This window comes from Neodiprion pinetum, chromosome 7 (assembly GCF_021155775.2).
Source record: "Neodiprion pinetum isolate iyNeoPine1 chromosome 7, iyNeoPine1.2, whole genome shotgun sequence".
NCBI classification, from domain to species: Eukaryota; Metazoa; Arthropoda; class Insecta; order Hymenoptera; family Diprionidae; genus Neodiprion; species Neodiprion pinetum.
In genome coordinates, this window is record NC_060238.1 from 9,672,304 (window position 1) to 9,693,872 (window position 21,569).

Here is a 21,569-nt window from a genome sequence, read left to right on the forward strand (position 1 = left end):
GAAATTCTATAGTAGTTACTTCGACGACAGAAACTGAAATTTGTACAAATTTTCCCGAAACTCACGAATTAAATTGAAATTGTTTGAACTATTAACAAAAAACTGTTAAAAATAGTGCGCATTGAAGTTTGACAGTGAATATCTTCTGAACAGTGAGGTATACAAAAAATTGTAAGAAACCTTTTTTGTAGAGGATTCAAATTCCTACGAAAATATGATGTATGTTTTTTTTTTATAAATAGTAGATACCGAGATATGTATTTTTCGTCCTCACCATAAGAAAGAAATAGAAAATTGCGTGGCGGAGGACCTTCCTATTAAAATTAAGAGCTCATACTCGGAGAAAATGTTTTAGAGGTCTCTACCAACCAAGTTTTCGAAGTACCAAGTGAAAAAAAAATAGTCGATGTTTTTGGCCCACCCTAATGCATACATTACCTACAAAACTGTCATCAAATCAGATACTACTGCCAAGTATAATTTATTTAGAAACTAATGATGATTTTGATATACTATAACTAATAATGACAAAAAAAAAAAAATTGAAATCCGAAGAAAAAAAAACAAAAATTTAGATAAAAAAAAAAAAAAATTGGAGTACGTGGTACTTGGCGGGCCCATGTTTATATTGCCATTACAACATTGATATAGCTCGACTTGTATTTTCTTGTGCTTGTTTTGAAAAAGCCCGCCATATACCACTATCTCCAATTTTTTTTTTTCAATAAAAATTATTTTTTTTTTTCAATTTCAATTTTGATTTCAATTTTTTTTTTTGTCGTCATTAGTTATAGTATATCAAAATCATCATTAGCTTCTAAATAAATTATACTTGGCAGCAGTATCTGATTTGATGACAGTTTTGTAGGTGGCTGTTTTGTGGGTGGCTGTCACATTAATATACTTGGCGAAAGGTTTTTGCACCAGAGGTGCTTTTTGGGGATATCAGTACTTTTTGTGGGATTTCGCTTGAACATTTAAAAATTTTGCTCGCTCGCTGCGCTTGCTCGATAGATTTTTGGGATACAGAATTAATATTTGAGACGAAAATAATCGGTGGAAAAGCCAAGTTAGAGTTTTCTCATAATTACATGTATCAGGTCCAAGGTCTTCTACATATTACGAATAGGAAGTGGTGCTATTTTATAGTTTGGACGCCAAAGGGATTGATTTTTGATAAAATAAAACGTGACGATAAATTCTGGACCGAAAAAATGAAGAATAAATTAGCGGATTTCTTTTACTTTTGTTTGTTACCCGAGATCGTAGATTTTAGACGCGCCCGACAACTCTCAATCCGCGAACCCCCTCAAATCATCGAAGCTCAGATAAGGCCGCGCGTAAGAAACAGTAAATTCACGACCGACAGACGACAAAAAACTGTAATATAAATATATGTACACATGTACATAAATATAATAGCTTTGTATATAGCTTACGCGCAATATTTCTGTGATTTATGTTTAGTTAGTTATATGTATTACTGTGCTAAAAATTTGCTAGTCATATCGTTATAATTATATATCTGATTATTCATTCCAGGAATACTTTCTGCAGTCGGACCAGACTGCGTGTATACCTATATATTATGTAAATATTCTATAGCCTATTTTTTCATTACTATCTGTGACCTGCACTCGTGACGTACTACTTTCCATAGTTTGCGTTTTCTATAGAATTTATTTAGCCATATAATGTATACAATGCTCGATGCTTTGTTATATCAATTTTCTCTATCAAGATTACTGTCATGTTTCACTTATACTGTTTCAATTTAATTTCTATGAGATCCTTCTCATATAGATTTCGTGATTATGTTTATTAAGTTTAAACGAGTTTAATTTTACTTTTACCATTTTATATTATTTTTTATCATTTTGTATTTGTTTGGTGCAAACCCGATCATGGTTGGGAGGTAGAGACGGGTTAGGCGGGTCTCTGTTTGATAGCGACCTCCACGTGGTGAGACCTGGGGGATTGATGATATTTTCGTTGTTATATCATGAATTTGCTCACAGCTATTCGTTGCATTGTCAATTTAAAATGACCTGTGACGACGTCTGGCCGGTATTCGTAAATAGTTACGTATTATTTTCGAGACTGTATTAGGAATAGCTCTCAGCCGATCAAGCTATGCTTTGAGCTGACTCAAGACAGTCCTGCAAATCGAACCTGACTATGAATACCGGCTATTAGACTATAACCAGTCACGTGATCGCATTGCGTAGAAATACGGACGCCGGCGAATATAATTTTCGTTGAAATATTAAGAATGTATATCTATATCAACATACGTATAAGGAATTCTACGTCACGTCAATCAAAAAATAACCTCGTATTTTTTCAATCTATTCATACTTTTTTTCACATGAAATAAAGGTAAAAAGAATCGACACGCATTTTGGTGTTCGTCCGAATTATGTTTGTTTTCGAAAGTTACAAGACAATCATTCAATTTTGATCCAAAACGAGCTCGGATATATCCGGTTCTATTCGACGTAAAGACATCATTTACAGTGCATTCGGAAGGTGAACGAATAAGCTTTCATAAAAAAATGCAATGTTGAACATTATTGAAAATCCCAATTTTTATAAACAATTCGTATGTTTGACGATTTTTACCTCATTAATGACAAGTTTTCGAATTATAAAAAAAATAGTTTCGTGTTCCTTATTAAATTCTGTATTGCTAGTAAATTTTTCAAGTGGAATCTGAAAGGAGTCTACTTTTTTTTTATATTACTCATCAGGTGCTGCGTCGTGCCGAGCGCGATACACTGGGCTGTTTAAAAGTATTTGAAACCGAATGCCCGTGAGGGGTGGAAGAGGCTAGCCCGCGTCACCCGCCCCACTCCGGCGACAGCTCGGTTGCTCCGTCTCACTTGTTTCTTTACCCTCTCTCTCACCACGGTTAACGCGGGAAGCGGAGTAGCCCGCGCTTTCTAGCTAGGCAACGCCCTTAATATTTGACAGAAGAAAATAATGTTATGACGAATGTATGTGACTATAGCGACAATATATTAGTGAAAATGAAATGCATGATGAATCGAAAGACCAAAGGTTAAATAAAATTACATCGGTACACTTTTTTGATAAAAAGAAAACGGTAATCACACTGAATCAATCATGCAAAGGATGCACAATAATGAATGTGTCACATACATTCATCATACAATTATTTTCTTCTGTCAAATATTAATGTACCCATGTAATCTTCAGCAGCAGATTTGATTTTTCACATGCAAACGTCAAACTTTCATGAATACTGTCTGCTAGATCGCCGCCATTATTGTTTACCTCATCCGCACCGACGCATGAGGTCCCAGGCGGATTCCCACCGTACTAAGACAAAATAATCACAGCGATCGAGAGCCAGTCGGACCACTTACACCGTGGTACTGATTATTGGAAAGCGCACGTTCTGAGACGAGAATCGTACCTCAGAACTGTGTCACTTGCCATTCTCTTAAGACGAAATCAGAACAACAACTATTAGGGGGAAGTCCTGTAACGCCGGACGGCACCTAGTACCGGACACACGTCGTATATCTCAAAGTAAACAAAGTATCAATAGTTCTCTTGTGTGGTTCGAACCTGCACAACGGACGTAGCGATGGGGATGCGCTGCACGTGGCATTGTGCGCCCGTGTGTCGCCAAGAGACAGTTGATATTTGAGCTGGCATAAATTTACGTCTCGCCTAAGTTTCGCGTTTGTTTATTTTAAACAACGCATGATTTTGTTCTTTTATTTTTGGTCTGGGATGTTCGTTGGTATGTATTCTTTCAGATAATGGTCAATAAAAGTTGATATATTTGCAAACAAGCACATATTTCACTATTTAGCTGTGCATTACGGGTCCCTATTATCGGACACCCAATTTTTTCTCTGAATTTGACTATCTATGTAAAACTTGTTGTGACGTGTTTTAGTGTTGTTCTACCATGGCTAACCAATCAAAAATACTCGGAAGAAGATAATGGTCCGAAGGAACTATAAAGAAGGCAGTTCGAAGAGTCTTAAGTGGCAACATGACAGGTAGAGAAGCTGCGGTGAAACATGGAGTACCAAAAAGCACCTTGTGCGATAGCGTGAAGATTATGAGAAGTGGAGGCGAATGTACTTTCAAGCCTCAACTGGACTTCTTCACGACGCAGGAAGGCTGAGAAAAGTGAGATTTTGACTTCGTCGCCATACAGGACCATGCTCGAAGAAAAAGAAAACGTCAAAATGTTAGAGGCTAACACAAGTACAAACAAAAGAAAACCTGTTGACAATAAACGTGCTGCGAAACCGAAAAAACGTAAGACAACTGAGAATTTGTTGGCGATTCTTCAATTGAAACACGCGAAGCAACGCAAAGAAAAACCATGTGCCTTGTATGCCTTGAAGAGAACGATGAGGATTGGATTAAGTGCTGCAATTGCAAGGAATGGGCGCATGAGATGTGCGCAGACATTTCTGAGTGCTCTGACAAATATACAGGGTGGGGCATTTAAAGTGACCGGGGCGATTTTCTCGAAAACGAAGCAAAATCTCAATAAACGTTTCAGACGAGAGCTATAGGGTTTTGAAGGGGACGGAACACAGCGCGTTTGAATTTTTATTAAGTGGATGCGCCAAAGAGATACGAAGATCAACTTCGGTTTTTTAAATGGGATGGTGTAGTTTTTATTTTGAAAATGAATAGAGTATTCAATTTCGAGTATAAAAGTACAAGTGCACCAGTTTCCTAAAATTGACACTCAATAGGATGTTTCAAAAATGAGAAAAACATGTCAGTTCTCCAGTTTACGCGGAATCAATTTACAATTTTATCAAAGCAAATGTTAGAAATGATGGCCATCAACTTCAATACACTTAGATTCCTTTTTTCCGTTGCGACACGTCCGGTTTCTGAAAACAACCGTGTGACTCGATCAAAAGTTCTGCGGGATGGTTGACTTCTTTCGGGGTATCGTTCTCCGTGTAAATTACAAGCTGCACTAGCGTTTTTATGCTTCTCGCCATAAATGTAAATCATATCGATTTCTCGGCAACCGTATACTGATCCATTTTTCAAAAATAATAATTACGATAATAGGAATTCTGAATGTTACTACTGAGGAAATTTCTACGACGTGATGTGAATACTCTCAATAACGATCATTGAAGAACATTCGTCTACAACTTTGTCTTCTGACTGATAAGTCTTGGTTCGATTTTCAAAGGTAGCATTAAGCATCTAATGCCTGAAAAAGTTGTTCACAGCAAACAAACCTTAGAGGCATTATTTTTCCCGCGTGAAGTAGAAAGTTGAAATCAAATCAAGAGTCATCAGTCAAAACACAAGGTTGAAGGCGAATGTTATTCGTCGATGTTGTTCGTCGTTGTATCTTTTTCTTATTTTTGAAATATCCTATTGAGTGTCAATTTTAGGAAACTGGTGCACTCATACTTTTATATTCGAAATTGAATACTCTTTTCATTTCCAAAATAAAAAATACACCATCCCATTTAAAAAACCGAAGCTGACCTTCGTATCTCCTTGGCGCATTCACTTAATAAAAATTCGAACGTGTTGTGTTCCGTCCCCTTCAAAACCCTACAGCTCTCGTCTGAAATTTTTTTTGAGATTTTACTTCGTTTTCGAGAAAATCGCCCTGGTCACTTTAAATGCCCCACCCTGTATATGTGACCAGTGCAAAATTCATTGAGTTTTAAGACATTTTTTCTATCCGTACTATCAGTGTCCGGTACTAGGGGACACTTCTCTGACACCCTAGTTTTTGTTACTAAATAAAATTGTATTTTGTTCTTAGTTTCATGTTATACGAGTATACTAATTCCAAAAGTTCCTATATTGTACAACATACTCTAAAGATTATAACAAAAATAGTAAAAAATTATGTTTTCACTTAAATAACGATTTGATCAACGAATAACCTTAGGTGTCCGGTACTGAAGGACTTCCTCCTAATACGGCCTGAAACTAACTGAAATAGAGTTCATACTTGAACTGAATTGAATAATTCGTGAATTCAATATATGATCTCGAATCAACGCAGGTACTGAATTATTATAAATGATAGCTAGCAGCCGTCTGAGAATCCAGGTCGGGCAACCGTAATAAAAAGCTAGGTCACAAGCTACTGTTACATCGTACTTCGCCCGATTACTTTTAGAAAATAGTACTCTTACAATATTTTTCATTCACAAAATATCAATGTAAACGGCTTCTGAATTTAAATGATATATATCTCTGCTGTGTACCTGATTCTGAGTAACCTATGTTCTTCCGTGTCACTCATTATGGCTGAAAAAAAAGCACCGCAATTAAATACATTACAATTATGTTAACAAATGAACGAAATGAAATAATTTTCTGCGACAAAAGATTTCGCGTTTGTACACTCACTGTTCGATACCATGAAGTCCTTCTCAACCAACTTTTCAGTAAAAGAGAATTGCGTGTTACTAAGAAATGTTCTGCATTTTTCCCTGAAAAATTGAACAGTTACTCTCAATTCCATAGTATCAGTTTTAAGGCTTCGAAGGAAACAGAAAAAACTTCATATACAGGGTGGGGCATTTAAAGTATGACAGAGCAATAATACTCAAACTATTGATGATACTCAAAAAGGTTAGTAAATCCTTTGAAAATAATTATTTTGATTTGATTCGATTTTTTGACTATTTTCAAACTTCGTGTGACTCGAATGGCCTTGTGTTGTAGATCACCGAATTTGTCTCAAAGTCAGTAATAACGTAGTAGAAAAAAACACGTTGTTCTGTTTAAAAAAGTGGCGTTGACCTTGACGTAGCTTCAGCGCCTTCACAAAAAAAGAAATAAGATGGTCCAGTATGACGGTCTTCTAGAACAAAGTTACTTTCATCTGAAACTTTTTTGAGTATCATCAATAGTTTGAGTACTATTGCTCTGTCACACTTTAAATGCCCCACCCTGTATACAGTTTATGGTTGCAACGTCAATTATTTTGAGGTGTACCGCAATAACGAGCCAAGTTAACGTATGTGGATCAGACACAGCGCGATAAAATAGCAATCAGAGATTGTATTTATCTTGTTATTGTTGTTGTTATCTTGAAACATCTCCAACATATACCGTTGATCCCTAATCCATTCCCTTCCTAATCCTGTACCACCCCGACGCGACAGCGCAAGGGGGCATACCCTGTCGGGTATGGTAGGTATTAGTGGTAATGGTGGTGTTGAAGATGACGATGACGATGACTATGATGTTTATTATTGTCATCATCATTGTGCCTGTTGCCATCATCTTCACCGTCGTTATCGTCGTCATTGGTACTAGTATTTTAACCTATTTTTGTTGTTTATTCAGCAGCGATGCATTTATTTAGAAGATGTATCTATTGCAATCCGGTAATCTTGGCATTTATGCTTATTTCGAGTTTTCCGAAAAAGCATTACATCGCGACAGGATGTTAATCTGAACCCCTTTGCTTCCTGCCTTACTGCTGTATTGGTTAGTGCAGTATCCGAAATAAACGACATCCATACCAGTTGCGTTTGTACAAATATGCAATATGAGTGTATAGGTTCCTGAAAATGAACAAGCAGTTCCATAAAAACATGCATCGCGAGCATAACCCCACCTTCATCTAATGCGTTTTTGATAAACTCGGATTTGACGTAATCAGCCAATATTTCCAGATTACAATACAATAATTTCTTGGAAAGAATATTTTGGCTAAATAAACGATGAACATGGGTTGAAATGGCAACATTATAATCATTTATTTTCATTTGAAAGCGCTTCGACAATTTAATCAATGATTTCTTTGAAACCTTGGACATAACATTCTTTATTCCCGGAAACTAATTCTCTAAAAATATTCAACGATTGTGTTTGAACAATGAGTGCGTATACAAATAAGTACTAGTGCCGATTTATGAGGTGTTCTTTAACAATAGTTACAATGATCACACCAGATATCACGTAAACTGCTCATAATGAATTAATCTGAATTTTGATCGTCCAAAGCTGAAATCTGCACCTGAATATTTTTCACTGTACTTTGTGAAAAAAGGAATTGCAAGAAATTGTATATAAATTTTCTTGGAAAAAAAATCATCCGAAATTTTGGTGAAGCGGTTTCTGTATAAAAGGATACTCTCGGGCCACGAGTTGATACTCAAAAACGAAGGTACAAAGATATTTTCTATTGTATTCAAGATTGTGCCGTCCACACATTCGTTGATTGTACCAAACATTACTGAGTTATGGAAATTCGATGGTGTCAGTATTTCAAAAGGTTCTCTAACGAAATAGGTTAGATCTTGTACGGGGACTGTTGGAAATCCCAATTGTGCGGTGAGTTTGTCATCGTCATAAAATATAGTAAGAACAGCGTGTGCTGGATCTTTGAAGAAATTTTCAATGATAGAAATACATTGCTCATTCCAGTCCTCGTTATCCAATGCGAACAGTGTTGTGCACTCTTTGACGAATTCACTCTGAAAACATAATCAGTCTTTACTCTTGCTTTGCCAGTTCAAAGAATAAATCAGTCAGACCTGACGATGTAACCCTCAGCTGGTAGTATGTCCGAGCATAACAACTGGCATACTGAGTCGTCTCATTTACCAATCACTAAAATGCATATCGCGAGCAAATGAATATTCATTTTGATTTGCACAAATTATCAGAGAGTCTTAAAATTGTTTTTCAAAGAACAAGAAGATTACTTTGAAAAAAGTAATCATGAAAAAGAAATATTATTGAACATGGAACATAATGGAAATTCCAAGGAAATCGGAGAAATATTTTTTCTTCCCATTTTTCTGATATTCTTTTCTTTATTCTCATTAGTTTGAAGTGAGTATGAGCAAGAGTGAAACGTTTCATATCCCTTAAGTCCAGCTCAAGATTTAATAGTATTTAACTGCCGAAAGGTTTCGTAGCGTTATTTTCCACATTTTTAAAGACCTGGAAGTGATCGAAAAGGTCATGGTCGAAAGTGATGAAATTTTCATTCTCTTCATTGGCAAATTTTTGGAGCATTCCATTAGAACAAAATAAATCAACTATCGACCAAGTTTCAACACTACTTTGAGAAAAAAAATGAATACATCTGATGTCACATCTCGAATGTGCTCTACCCCGAGATATTAGGAACATTCTAAATCGTGTCATACCTTTTCTTTATATCATGCAATTTTGTTTTATTTTCTTCAATTGCTTGCGCGGTTTGTTCTTTTGTCCTTTTTTCATAGTAAAACAAAATAATCTTAACAGTAATCTAGGTAAGCCGTCTGCAGGCGTGCGTCAGATGGATCCTTTAAACATTTGCTGAGGACTAAATCAATGCCCGAAAATACCGGAAGGTATTTTCAAGAACAAGACACCTGGCGCGCACATGCAGTGCAATAAAACCATCCATCAAACATTATCTGTTTGTAAAATGACGACCCAAGTCTAGAAATACGTCCGAAATGACGGAGTAGGCGTAAATAACCTACTAACTGATCCCAGAGTGCAGGGGCTGCTCAGGGCGAATAAGAAGGCCCAAAATATTAGTTATTCATACTTAAAACTTTCTTATTAGTCTGACTCACTTAAAAATGGAAGAGGCCAATAAGAAAGCAAGTTAGAAATTTGCAGACTGAAGAACAAATCCTTGAAAAACGATGCACTGAGCAAGAGTGTACCAATTCAACGAAAACCTTCAAACGAGACAGTTCGAAATCATCTCTTAAGTAGAGCAGTTCTTCGTCAACTTTCGATCAGACTAGTTCACAAAATCTCTTGAAATTTTGACGAATTAAATAACTTTAAAAACATTCCGTGCTTCACATATTAATAATTAATACTATTTTTCCATAACAACATTTAAGCATTATTTCAATTCAGTTTCATTTGAATAAGTCTAATGATTGTGTTTAATTGACACTGTGAGTCAAACCAATTCCCATAATAAGTTTCACCGTGAATAAATCGAGCTGGTAAATTTTTTACACTGTCTCCGCATCCATTTTGTCACCGGTTTGGCACAGATTAATTCTTTCAATTAGTATATCTACCGGCGCTCTGTGTGGCATTGGTGAATTTTTTTTTCTACACTACCAAATGCTTAATATCAAAATTGCGTTGATTGATTATCCATAAATATTCGCAGAATGATTTATGAACGCTAGCAAACTAATTCATTGGACAGTGGACTCTCCATACATCGCCGTTCAGTATATCGCCACGACGCGACGGCCAGAATATCTACACTCGCAAGGAAACGTTTTCAGGTGTCCCCCTCCAATTTCGATGAAACTCTGGTATGTTATAGAGGGTCAAAATCGATGACATACGTATTTTTTTTTATCGGCCCAAACTCATTTTAAAGGGGTGAAACACCCCTCCAAAATTGACCACCTCCCAAGATGATTTTTCTGTTTTGCATACAAGGAGGGGATTTTGATAACTAATAATGATAGTAATAAATACCTTGTCAAAAGTGATGAAAAACACACTTCGAATATTCTCAAGAACTCTTTATTTTAGGGGTTAACTTGTACATACAAAGTTCATTTTTTACATTAGAAACAAGATGTTCATCAGAGCTCAATGAATCCAACAGCACTGTGAAGAGCATGCAAGGATACAGAATACGTGCTTTCGATTTTTTCCCAAAAACTGAATTCTTATCGACTTTTTTCCCAATATTGCGGATTATGTCTAGTATTTAGCCATGAATCATTGAATAACATTGTTTGAGGCTCGCATTCATTCTGGCATCGCTCTCTTATCATTTTACTATTTTACCATTTTTTTTCAAGAAACGTAAATATTTTTCATTTCAAGCAGACTATCAACTACTCGAAAATTCGATGTGTGTCATATGTAAACAAGTCATATCTCTACTTGAATTAATTCTATGGCACAGATACTTGAGGGGTAAGGGCTGGGAAAAAGATAAACAAAAAACAAGTAGTGATTATTAGCCATTTTGCATTGAAAAAATGAATAAAGAAATTTTTTTTGTTAGTTTGATTCGTACACTAAATACACCTGTAAATAGTTTTGTAAATAAATTACGTTTTTATATAATACAAAATTGCTGAATATGCACATGATTCTACTTCCTCTACCGTGGCCACACCCTTTAAACAAAAACAAGTTCCAAGTTTATCTATAAATCGCTTTATGGATGATAGTCGGTACAATAATGATATTCATCAAAAAAATGCTGTAGGCAAAGTGATTTTTTATACCAAGAACATCTGATTACTGCGACATTCGTGCAACCTTCGATTTCGCAATTCGGATGAGATGACTGTCCAAATGCAAAATCAACGGTGTTATCAAATTCATCAGGTTTCTTTGCAATGAACCCGCTTTTATGCCACGCATAACGAAACAAATTATGATATCGCTGAGATGACAGTTGGTTGTGAACTAAAGACTGTAATTTTATTATATTATTCCTTAAATGTATATTTAAATCATAATCAAGAAGAACTAGGGTGTCTGAAAAATGACGAATATAATTTTTCCATATACGGAAGCCGAAAACATCGAGAGGTTGAATTTTTTCGGTGGTTCCTTTCGGTATCAATAAAGTCGTCAACTTTTTGTCTGGGGGTGTTGTCTCTTGCACAACTCTAGAACAATGCCCACTCCAAGAATCAATTAGGAGTAGACTCTTCGTCCCCACTTTTGGGATAAACACTTCTTCTAATCACATCTTGAAATGCTCTGTAACGAATCATTGTGATTAATACCGTTTGAATATATGCAGCGCGAAACAAGAATTATTATACCTGAAGTAAGTTTTCCTGATTTGGAAGCTGTGATGAAAACATTTGGCGGTCTGAATAAATGTTGTTCAACTATAGGTCCGAACGTTCCGGATGGTTCTTTTAAAACAATAAACAAAAAAGATAATAATTTTCCGTCCGCTGAAATTGTAGGCTGTATAGTATAACTGTGCGTTGTGAAGTTACTGATTGTACTATGCACGACACTTGTTCAGTTCCTTCTTCCGTTAACGTTCGTCCAGAATGAATCTCTATTTGGAAACCACTCTGATCAGAATTATATATATTTTGTAATCCATATTCGGAAATATAAGGTTCAACTCTTTTCAAAAATTCTTCAGGACTCTTGTGTAAATATTCACTATTTTCCACTGATTTTCGCGTGACGAATTTATTAATTTTTTTGCTAGTAATGCGATGGATCTTCTTAAAGTGAAGTAACCACGTTGGCGATGCTTTAAATCGAAAATCCTTACGACTGATAAGTCCTTGGGCCTGTAAAGCCCATCTTCGCAGATCCGTGTCATGAACAATCAAGCCTGCGTCAATGGCATTTTTCATATTCTGCAATGTATACTCTGATATGCGAGCCAATTTTTCCATGTATGTCCCTCCCTGGTTGATTTGGTGTGCCCAACGACGCAATTGTCGTACTGATTTGACTTTTTGATATCTATGACGAACCGTATCAATTGAGCGATTTTTTTTCGTCTTTGCACTTCTCCAATATTCAACAGCTCTTCTTTTATAATCGAAACTTAAAGGTTCGTCATCTTCGGAACAGCTATTTTCAGGTCCTTCGGAAGGCACCTGAAAATCTGCATCTTCCACTGCGAACGTTTCAAGATTTTTGTAGGGCTCTTTAAAGTCAAGAGAATTTTCCTCAATCATTTCCCCACCATTATATTCTGTCATGCTTTGTGATAAAATGTTTTCGAAGTTCGATACTATTTCACGTTCATCATTTGTTAACGGGGACTCGGGTATATTCATTACTTCAAATGCTGCCCACAGAAGTTTAGTAACGTTTATTGGATTCACTTTCATTGTAAACGTGAGAAGAAATTCAATAACTGCTCGAAGTTCTGTTATTAACGTATTAACAAGCACTGAACGGTCTCACGACTTTTCATATTGAAAATATCCGAAAGATACGCGTAATCGTTAAAAAAAATATCTGTGCCATAGAATTAATTCAAGTAGAGATATGACTTGTTTACACATGACACACATCGAATTTTCGAGTAGTTGATAGTCTGCTTGAAATGAAAAATATTTACGTTTCTTGAAAAAAAATGATAGAACAGTAAAATGATAAGAGAGCGATGCCAGAATGAATACGAGCCTCAAACAATGTTATTCAATGATTCATGGCTAAGTATTAGACATAATCCGCAATATTGGGAAAAAAGTCGATAAGAATTCAGTTTTTGGGAAAAAATCGAAAGCACGTATTCTGTATTCTTGCATGCTCTTCACAGTGCTGTTGGATTCATTGAGCTCTGATGAACATCTTGTTTCTAATGTAAAAAATGAACTTTGTATATACAAGTTAACCACTAAAATAAAGAGTTCTTGAGAATATTCGAAGTGTGTTTTTCATCACTTTTGACAAGGTATTTATTACTATCATTATTAGTTATCAAAATCCCCTCCTTGTATGCAAAACAGAAAAATCATCTTGGGAGGTGGTCAATTTTGGAGGGGTGTTTCACCCCTTTAAAATGAGTTTGGGCCGATAAAAAAAAATACGCATGTCATCGATTTTGACCCTCTATAACATACCAGAGTTTCATCGAAATTGGAGGGGGACACCTGAAAACGTTTCCTTGTCAGATTCCTACAACTACAAACTAGCGTCCCTCGTTCCCATCCGATTCGTGATCTGATCAGGCGATGCAACGCCCCGTGGTCGGACTCCGTTAGGCAGTGGCGTAACTACCGGGGGTTCTGAGTGTGCGCAGAACACGGGTCCATGTAATTCAAGGGCCCACGGTCTAGAGAAACAAAAAAAATTTGCAGCGAAAGACACCCAACTATAGAATGAAACAAAATCATTACATGTTCCTTGAATATTTATTCCAACTTTTTAATTATTCTACAGAATTAAACACAATCAAACTTAAAATCTAATTGATGCATTTCTTTGTTCAACGGAAATTCTTCTTTCACGCTATTAGGGAAGCACAGATTTTAATTATATTTCTGATATCCATTTCCTGCGCTTCTTTACTTTCGATGGAAAGTATAGCCAGGCTTGTCAACCTTGTTTGGGCCATCGTGCTTCTTAAATAATTTTTTATTATTTTCAATATAGCAAATGACCGTTCCGCGCTGGATATTGCAACCGGCAAAGTCAGAAGTATAATCGGAGCTGAACACAAATCCGTAAAGGATGTGTTCAAAAGTTGGTATTCAATAATCAAAAATCTAGCTAACTCGTATACCGAGTTTATTTTTTCTAATTCCTTTTTAAAAGTGGTTCTGAATAATATGAGCTGCTGACAAAAGTTAGATAATAAATCAGACGGATATTTAATTGATAACGGCATGCCGAATTTCATCAATTCCTGTATAGTCGAAGCTTCTTCATAGGCGAAGTTGCCTCGTAGTTTTTAATAGAACCTTTTTTATTAGTATGAAGGATAGAGGTTGAGGTTTCTTGAATAAAAAAACTCTCGCGTTTGAGCCATCGAATTATGAATGTTTATTGGCTCTTGTGGGAAAAGCCTTGCGGCATAAAAACCCACGAAGTATGAACGTGTATTTGTAAACGTATAAAAGCGTGTGTCGATTGTGTATATGAACGTGTAAATGCCGGTTACAGCCCGTTTGGCTCATGCCACCGCGATCTCGAGTGCGTTTCGTATTGCGATTTTTGTTTTATTCGATTCGATCGAATTTCGTATGATTTGCATTTGCCTTACTCCGAGGAGCGAACGTGTATGAGAGTATGATTGGTGTTGGTAGTACACCAAGAGCGCTCGGGCTCGTTGTATGATGGAAGGGTGCAAGACCCTTGGTATGCGTGTATGGGCACTCGGTCCCGTGTAGAATGAGAGACACTCGGGCCGTACTCATCTACGTAGAATGAGAGACACTAGGGCCGTACTCATCTACCTTACTCCGAGGAGCGAACGATACGAGAGGATATTTGGGCCTCTCGTCTTTTGGTTGTGTTACGGGAGAACGCACGGCGTCACTCACGATCGTCACTAGACGGACGACTTAACTCGACTGTTTTAAAAAAATGCGTGATGCGCGCTCGCCTCCTCATCTACGCGAGATTTGGCATCCCTGCGGAGACGAATCGTTCGAGCGCAGCTCGCACTCGAGATTGCAATGACACGGGCACAAAACGACGCTCAGGCACTGAACAATTCCATTCCTGTAAAGCGGTCATTCAACTGACGGATAATGATATCCAAAGTGGCGTTGTACACTTGGATTTCGAAATTTTCTTTGGCATTTGTTAATCATTCATCGCTACAAAGTTGGTCAAACTTCTTTTTTATTTTACGAGTTCTCTTATTCTCGTATTTAACGTCTATGTTCCACGACTCCGCCAGCTCTGCAGCAGCCGTTTCAACGGATTGAAAATCACCTCGCAATGCTAACATTTTATCGTACGCATTTTTCAAACGATCACATGCTTTTTGCAAGACAAAATTCGAGGTTTGGAGCAATTGAGATACAACATATAAGGTATTTAAGATTTCGGATTCTTTATGTTTATTGCGTCATTTCTTTCAAGTGCGTTTTCTGAACCGAGAATGATTTTAATCAGCGCTTTCAAGATATCTTTAAAAAGAAAACGCAAGGAAAATATCGCGTTGTTACGCGAAGACCATCGAGTAGGACACAAACGCTTCAGCGTATGATTTTGACTTTCGACAACAGATTTTAATAAGGCCCACCTCTTGATGCTATGTCCGAAAAATACGTAAACGGTTTCCACGAAGTCATAAAACTTTTTTACTTCCAAAAACTGAAGGTACCGCATCATTAATAACCAAATTGAAGTTGTGGGCAGAAAAGTGAATATACGCAGCTTTCGGTTGACTTCTAAGTATTCGTGCCTGTGAACCGTTGTAAGCGCCACTCATATTAGCTGCACCATCGTATGCCTGACCGCGAAGTTTATCCAGACTTAAATCATTTTCGTTCAGAAATTTAAAAATTAAAGTTTCTAGTGTTTCTGCTTTTTGATCGTCTGTGGTTACGAAACCTAAGAAAGCTTCTTTAATTTCAATATCCGAAATATTTTCATATTCTTTTGAGAGCTTTACAAATCGAACCATTATGCTGACCTGGTCGATTTTAGATATGTCTTGTGTACTGTCAATTATGATTGAGAAACCCGGAGAGCCATTAATTTCACTTATTAAATTATTCTTTACTTTGTTTCCGAGAATTTCTATAATTTCATTTTGTATCTTGAGACTCAAAATTTTATTTTTTTAGTATCGTCTGCTAAGAGCCAGATCATATTTGGCTAAGAGTTTGACGATGTTTAAGAAATTTCCTGAATTCGCGTTTTTATTTTTGAAACTTTCGTCATGCCCTACTAAATGGTAAATTACTAATAGCTAAAGTTAGAGTTACATTAATGATTCTCTCGATCACTTTCGACCAGTAACCATTCTTGTTTACGATTTCCTGCTCAAGATCTTTGTCGAGTACTCTTTTACTTTTCCATTGACGCACATTATGACAAGCATCGATATGAGTCTGTGAATGTTCGTGTCTTTTAATACCCTGAGTTAAGTGCTACCAATCATTATTTCCGTTTATCCACACAAATTTCAAATTATTGACGTTTGATTTATCTGCAAATAACCAACAAGGCTCACAGTAAGTTACATTTAATTTTAAGGAATAAACCAGCCAAGTTCTCGGATACTTGACTCCGTTTTCTGATATTTTAGTGTAATGTGACACATTGAAACTTTTATTGTTGTGATCTCTTGGAAAAGGTCCAGTCGGTTGATATGGTCCATGTGAAATGATAAACGATTTATTGTTTGTGGCTAAGGGATCTTGGAAGTTTGCTCGGTCAGTAGGAAATGGTGTACTTGCATATGGCACTAATGTATCGCTGAATTTGAGCTATCTTCACTTTTGAAGTTTGACTCTGCGATGGTCATCTCAATAGCTGAATCTGAACTCTTATTTGACGAATCTGCTGAATTCTTCATTTTCTGTGATTCATTCTCTTGAATTGTAATCCCTCCTTCACCTTGTGTATCCCGTTCGTCCTGTGATTCAGCTTCTGAATCATCTAACTGAATAATATTTTCTCCCAATTCCGTGGAATCGGTATTATCACTTTTAGATACAGAGGTATCCTTGAAGAAACTTTCAATTTTCGGATGTTTTTTTATGCTTTCACTTGGAAGTTCTTTCTTTCTTCTAGCAGCTCCGCTCTGGTATTTAGGCATTTTTCTAGCACAAAATGCAAACTTACATTTAACGCAACGTGTTCGATGTAATAAACGTAATTCTATATAAATAGTGAATACAAAGTATAATCTATTTTCATAGGTCCAGTATATTGAATAAAACATTAGGTTTATAGTAGGTTTAGTATGTAAAATTTTACATAGCCAAATATCTGGGTAATTAGGTGTTCTCACTCAAACTGCAATTTTTTTATTTATATCACACTTGACCTATTTAGCTCTCTAAATAGTCCAAATCACCATACGAGAACAAACTGACCGAAAAGTACGGTAATTACCGGGTAAACGCAGGTCCGCGGTCTCGGACAAGTTAATACAAGAAAATGATCAAGCAGAGTCCTGCAAAGACAAACGTGTCGAGTGTCTTACTGTTCGATCAATGTTGCATAAAGAAACAATATAACATATCGACGCCTCTTACAAAAAGTAGCATGTTTCAGATTTATTACGAAAACTGGCTCGTTTCAGTTATTGCCGTGAAAACTAACACGTTAGCACCAGCCCCTCGCGGAGGAGTGACTTTGGGTCGCCTTTCCCTTTCCCCGCCGTCCCTCGCCAAGGAGTGGTTTTTGGGATGACATCCCTTTCGTCCGCCACCCCTTTCCGAAGAGGGATTTTTTCACCTAGAAGTTTCGACAGCTCGCCAACCCTTCCCCCGCCACCCCCTCGTCTCGTAATAAATACCAGGTGTCGTTCCGTTACCCCGGAACCCCTGATCGCGAAGCAGATTTCGGGACTCTACAAGATGGCCACTGGGACTATACCCCTTTGCCCCGCCACCTCTGTGTTCAAAAACCGCGCCATGCCCGTATGGCGGCAGCACCTCTCGAGAGAGGCAACTGACGCGCCATCCGACATCTCAATTTTAGATTACCCGCGAAAAGCTGACCAATGGGAAAATTACCAATTCAAATGCGTGCGCCTCTCGAATTTTCTCATTGGTCAAATATCACGCCACAACTCGTGTAATTTTTCTTTTGGTGAAATTTCTCGTCGTCTCATCGTGGAATTTTCCAATTGGTAGAAAACTCCAGTCATGCGCTATCTAGTCATATCCAACGGACAACACAACGTGTTCTTAATTTTTTTTACGAACAGTGCGGACGCCATTCTCTTGTTATCAAATTACCACGTGTATCCCCAAATGGTAATTTTAATTTTGTAGCACCATCTCAAGCAAATCTCATAGTTTTCACTTAAATATTGAAGTTCAACATTATTCTGAGTTTTCTGCAACAATTATTTTGCTTAATAATTTGCTACAACCTTTCATCGTCGTCTCAACTCAGTTTAACGTGTTAACGAACACGTGCAAGCCACGTTCTCAATTACTTCATTAAGTTTTGTCGTAATTAGTAGCATTTAGTCATCTCAACGAGTTTGTAAATAGTGTAAATATTAAGCCGTGATAACAAAAATGAAAGATTAGTATCTTTATAATAATCTAGTGTCGACTCAGTGTCAAAAATTCTCTAGCAATAAATCCTTACCACTATCTACCTAATCACCAGTATTTCTTTTAGAACATCTTAAACATTTTTTGGTCCTTCGAGCCGGATTGAGGTAATTGGTTGAATTGTTGCTAAATTTTTAAAAACATTCAAGTGACATCTCATGAACTGAACCTACACCACTAGCGCATTGCGGAGTATCCTGGACGTGATACGGCGCTAGTGTAGTGAAAATTTAAGGGACCTTCAAATCAAACTTAGACATGATTGAGCAGAATTGGGCAAAGTTTGAGGCCGATCATGAAAAACTGACGTCCTCAAAATCAGACATCTCTATTGAACACGACTACTTCAAACAGCACGTGTACGAAAACATGATGCAGTTCTTTGTGGCCGCACAAGCTGCGTTGAAGACCAGAATCGCTGAATTGGAAGCTGCCAATCAGCCAACAGGAGCATCCTTTGCAGACGTGAGTTTACCAACTGAGTCTCACGCACGGCCATCTCTCCCTGGCATCTCAATCCCACGATTATCTGGACATCTCAGCGATTGGAGACCATTCTCAGAGATGTTCGTCTCGGTAGTCGAGAATCAACCAGCTATTTCAGCAGTGGAAAAAATGCACTACCTGCACAGTAGTCTCGAGGGTGAGGCACTAGACCTTATTGCCGATCTTAATATCTCGTCAGACTCCTTAGCGACCGCCTGGGAGATTATCACTAAACGATGTGATAACAAACGTCTTCTCATTAGTAGCCATATCGACAAGCTTGTGTCTCTTACCAAGATGAAACAAAGGTCTGCGTCATCTCTCAATGCGATGCCGAACACAGTTTCATCAGCAAAAAGTTAACTCAAGGCGTTAGGAGCCCCAGTTGACCACTGGGACTACCTACTAGTACATCTCATAGTGCATAATCTGAACGATAAAACAAGGGAGGATTGGGAAATGAAACTGGGAGCATCATCAGAATTCCCGAGCCTTGGTGATCTAACATCATTCCTAACCGGAACTGTCAGGGCTCTCGAGAACATCTCAAAAAACACGCCATCTCATACTCCGGTGTCAGCTAGTACTTCTGAACGGTCGAAATCGTCATCTCAACGTGTTCACGCTACGAGAGTAGGTGAACAAACTTCGTTGCCATCACTAGCGCAAAGTCCTGCGACGATACATCTGGCGCAAGCTGAACAGGTCACTACTACTAGGGCATCTCAACGGGAGGACTCGTTCATGGAGCTTATACCGAATCTCAACAAGCGCTGCTGCTTCTGCCAGAAGGATCACTTCATTGTGTTTTGCCCGGAGTTCCGAGATATCTCGCCAGCTAACCGATTAAAGATATCACAGAGCTTCAGACTGTGCTTCAACTGTCTGGGAAGACACAATGTCGCGAATTGTCGTCTCACTCGAGGATGTAAGGTATTTCAACAGCGCCACCATACCATGTTGCATGAAGCATCTTCAACAAAGCCATCTGTAGCATCTCAAGTTGCTAGACCTCTCTCGGACACCGCATCAACGCAGACTTCTCAAGCAGCAACTGATCACCCTTCAACCAGTTCATTTCAACAGAAAATGGAATGACAATAATGGTAGTGGAAGTCATCTCAATTTCCACGCCGTCATTTCAAGCGAAACCAGTCATCTCAAACCGATGAAAGAATCACTCAATTCTTTTCTCAGTCATCTCAACAATCTCAAAAAAGGTCATCTCAAACCCAAAAGTTGAAGACATCTGAATTCCAGAAACAGACATCTCAATCAACTTCAAAACCGGCCTCGTGCTTGCATGATAAACGTTATTCTCATACACCAGTTTTACTTGCAACTAGTCTAGTTCAGGTTATCTCTGATGATAACACCTCTCATCAAGCTAGAGTTCTCATTGACCCAGGCTCAGAACTGACACTTGTAACAACTCACTTAGTCAAGCGGGTGAATGCAGCTGTTCAGCAGGTCAATATACCTCTCATTGGCGTGGGAAATACCTCTTTAGGCAAAACTCTCGGATGCGCACACCTCACACTACGGTCAACTCATTCATCATCTCAGACTGACGTCAAAGCTCATATCCTCAACCAGATTACCACTGAAATACCACCCCTTGAACTCACGCAACAAAACTGGACACATCTCAATGAATTAGAACTGGCTGACCCTAACTTTCGCAAACCCGGACCGGTAGACATTTTCATAAGACCAGATAATTTGAGTAAAATCATCACGCCATCTCGAGTAAGATTCAGCAATTCAACAGAACCAATAGCTTTTCACACAATTTTTGGGTGGTCAGTTATTGAGCCCGCCTCATCAAATGATTCAATACAGTCATCTCGATCACTGCACCTCGTAAATAATCATGACCTTCAAGATCTTCTCACAATGTTTTGGGTCCAAGAGGAAGTACCGACCATCTCAAACATATCTCACACAACTGCTGAAGCTGCCTGCGAAGAACATTTTCAAGCCACTCATACTCGAGATCAACCTGGCCATTACCAAGTCAGGATTCCCCTCAGTGATGACATCTCGAAACTAGGCAACTCAAAAGTAATCGCATGAAAGTGCCTTCAGAGACTTCTCAAAAGACTCTCATCTGACCCGTTCTCAACGAAAGATAATAGTTTTGCACAGAATACGAGTCTATAGGTCACATGGTTCCTGAACCGTTTGACTCACACAAGCCATCTCATGCTTACTACTTTCCTCATCGTGGAGTTTTAAGAGAGAAGAGCACATCCACTAAGCTACGGGTAGTATTCAATGGATCCTGTAAAACGACATCTCCAGTGTCTCTCAATGACATTATGCACACTGGACCCAAAACTCAATCAGACATCCTCGATGTTCTGCTCTGGATTCGAAAACACAAGCACGTCT

At 37.8% G+C, this 21,569-nt stretch overlaps 2 protein-coding genes across 2 annotated transcripts in view; one reads left to right on the forward strand and one right to left on the reverse strand.

Moving 5' to 3' along the window:
* The window catches only part of kl-2 (dynein heavy chain 2, axonemal kl-2), a 1,019,064-nt gene extending 1,010,476 nt beyond the window's left edge, over nt 1-8,588 (reverse strand). The window contains exons 1-2 of the mRNA XM_069137782.1: nt 8,583-8,588; nt 8,135-8,477 (exon numbers count right to left, since the gene is read on the reverse strand). Of these exons, the coding sequence (XP_068993883.1) occupies nt 8,135-8,477; nt 8,583-8,588 (349 nt within the window). The remainder of the gene's footprint in view (nt 1-8,134; nt 8,478-8,582) is intronic.
* A 10,359-nt stretch (nt 8,589-18,947) lies between these two features.
* On the forward strand, nt 18,948-21,251 carry LOC124223344 (uncharacterized). Its single transcript, XM_046635197.1, has 3 exons — nt 18,948-19,483; nt 19,622-20,108; nt 20,373-21,251. The coding sequence occupies exons 1-3, from the start codon at nt 18,948-18,950 to the stop codon at nt 21,249-21,251; spliced, it is 1,902 nt and encodes a 633-aa protein (XP_046491153.1).
* The last annotated feature ends 318 nt before the right edge of the window (nt 21,252-21,569 follow it).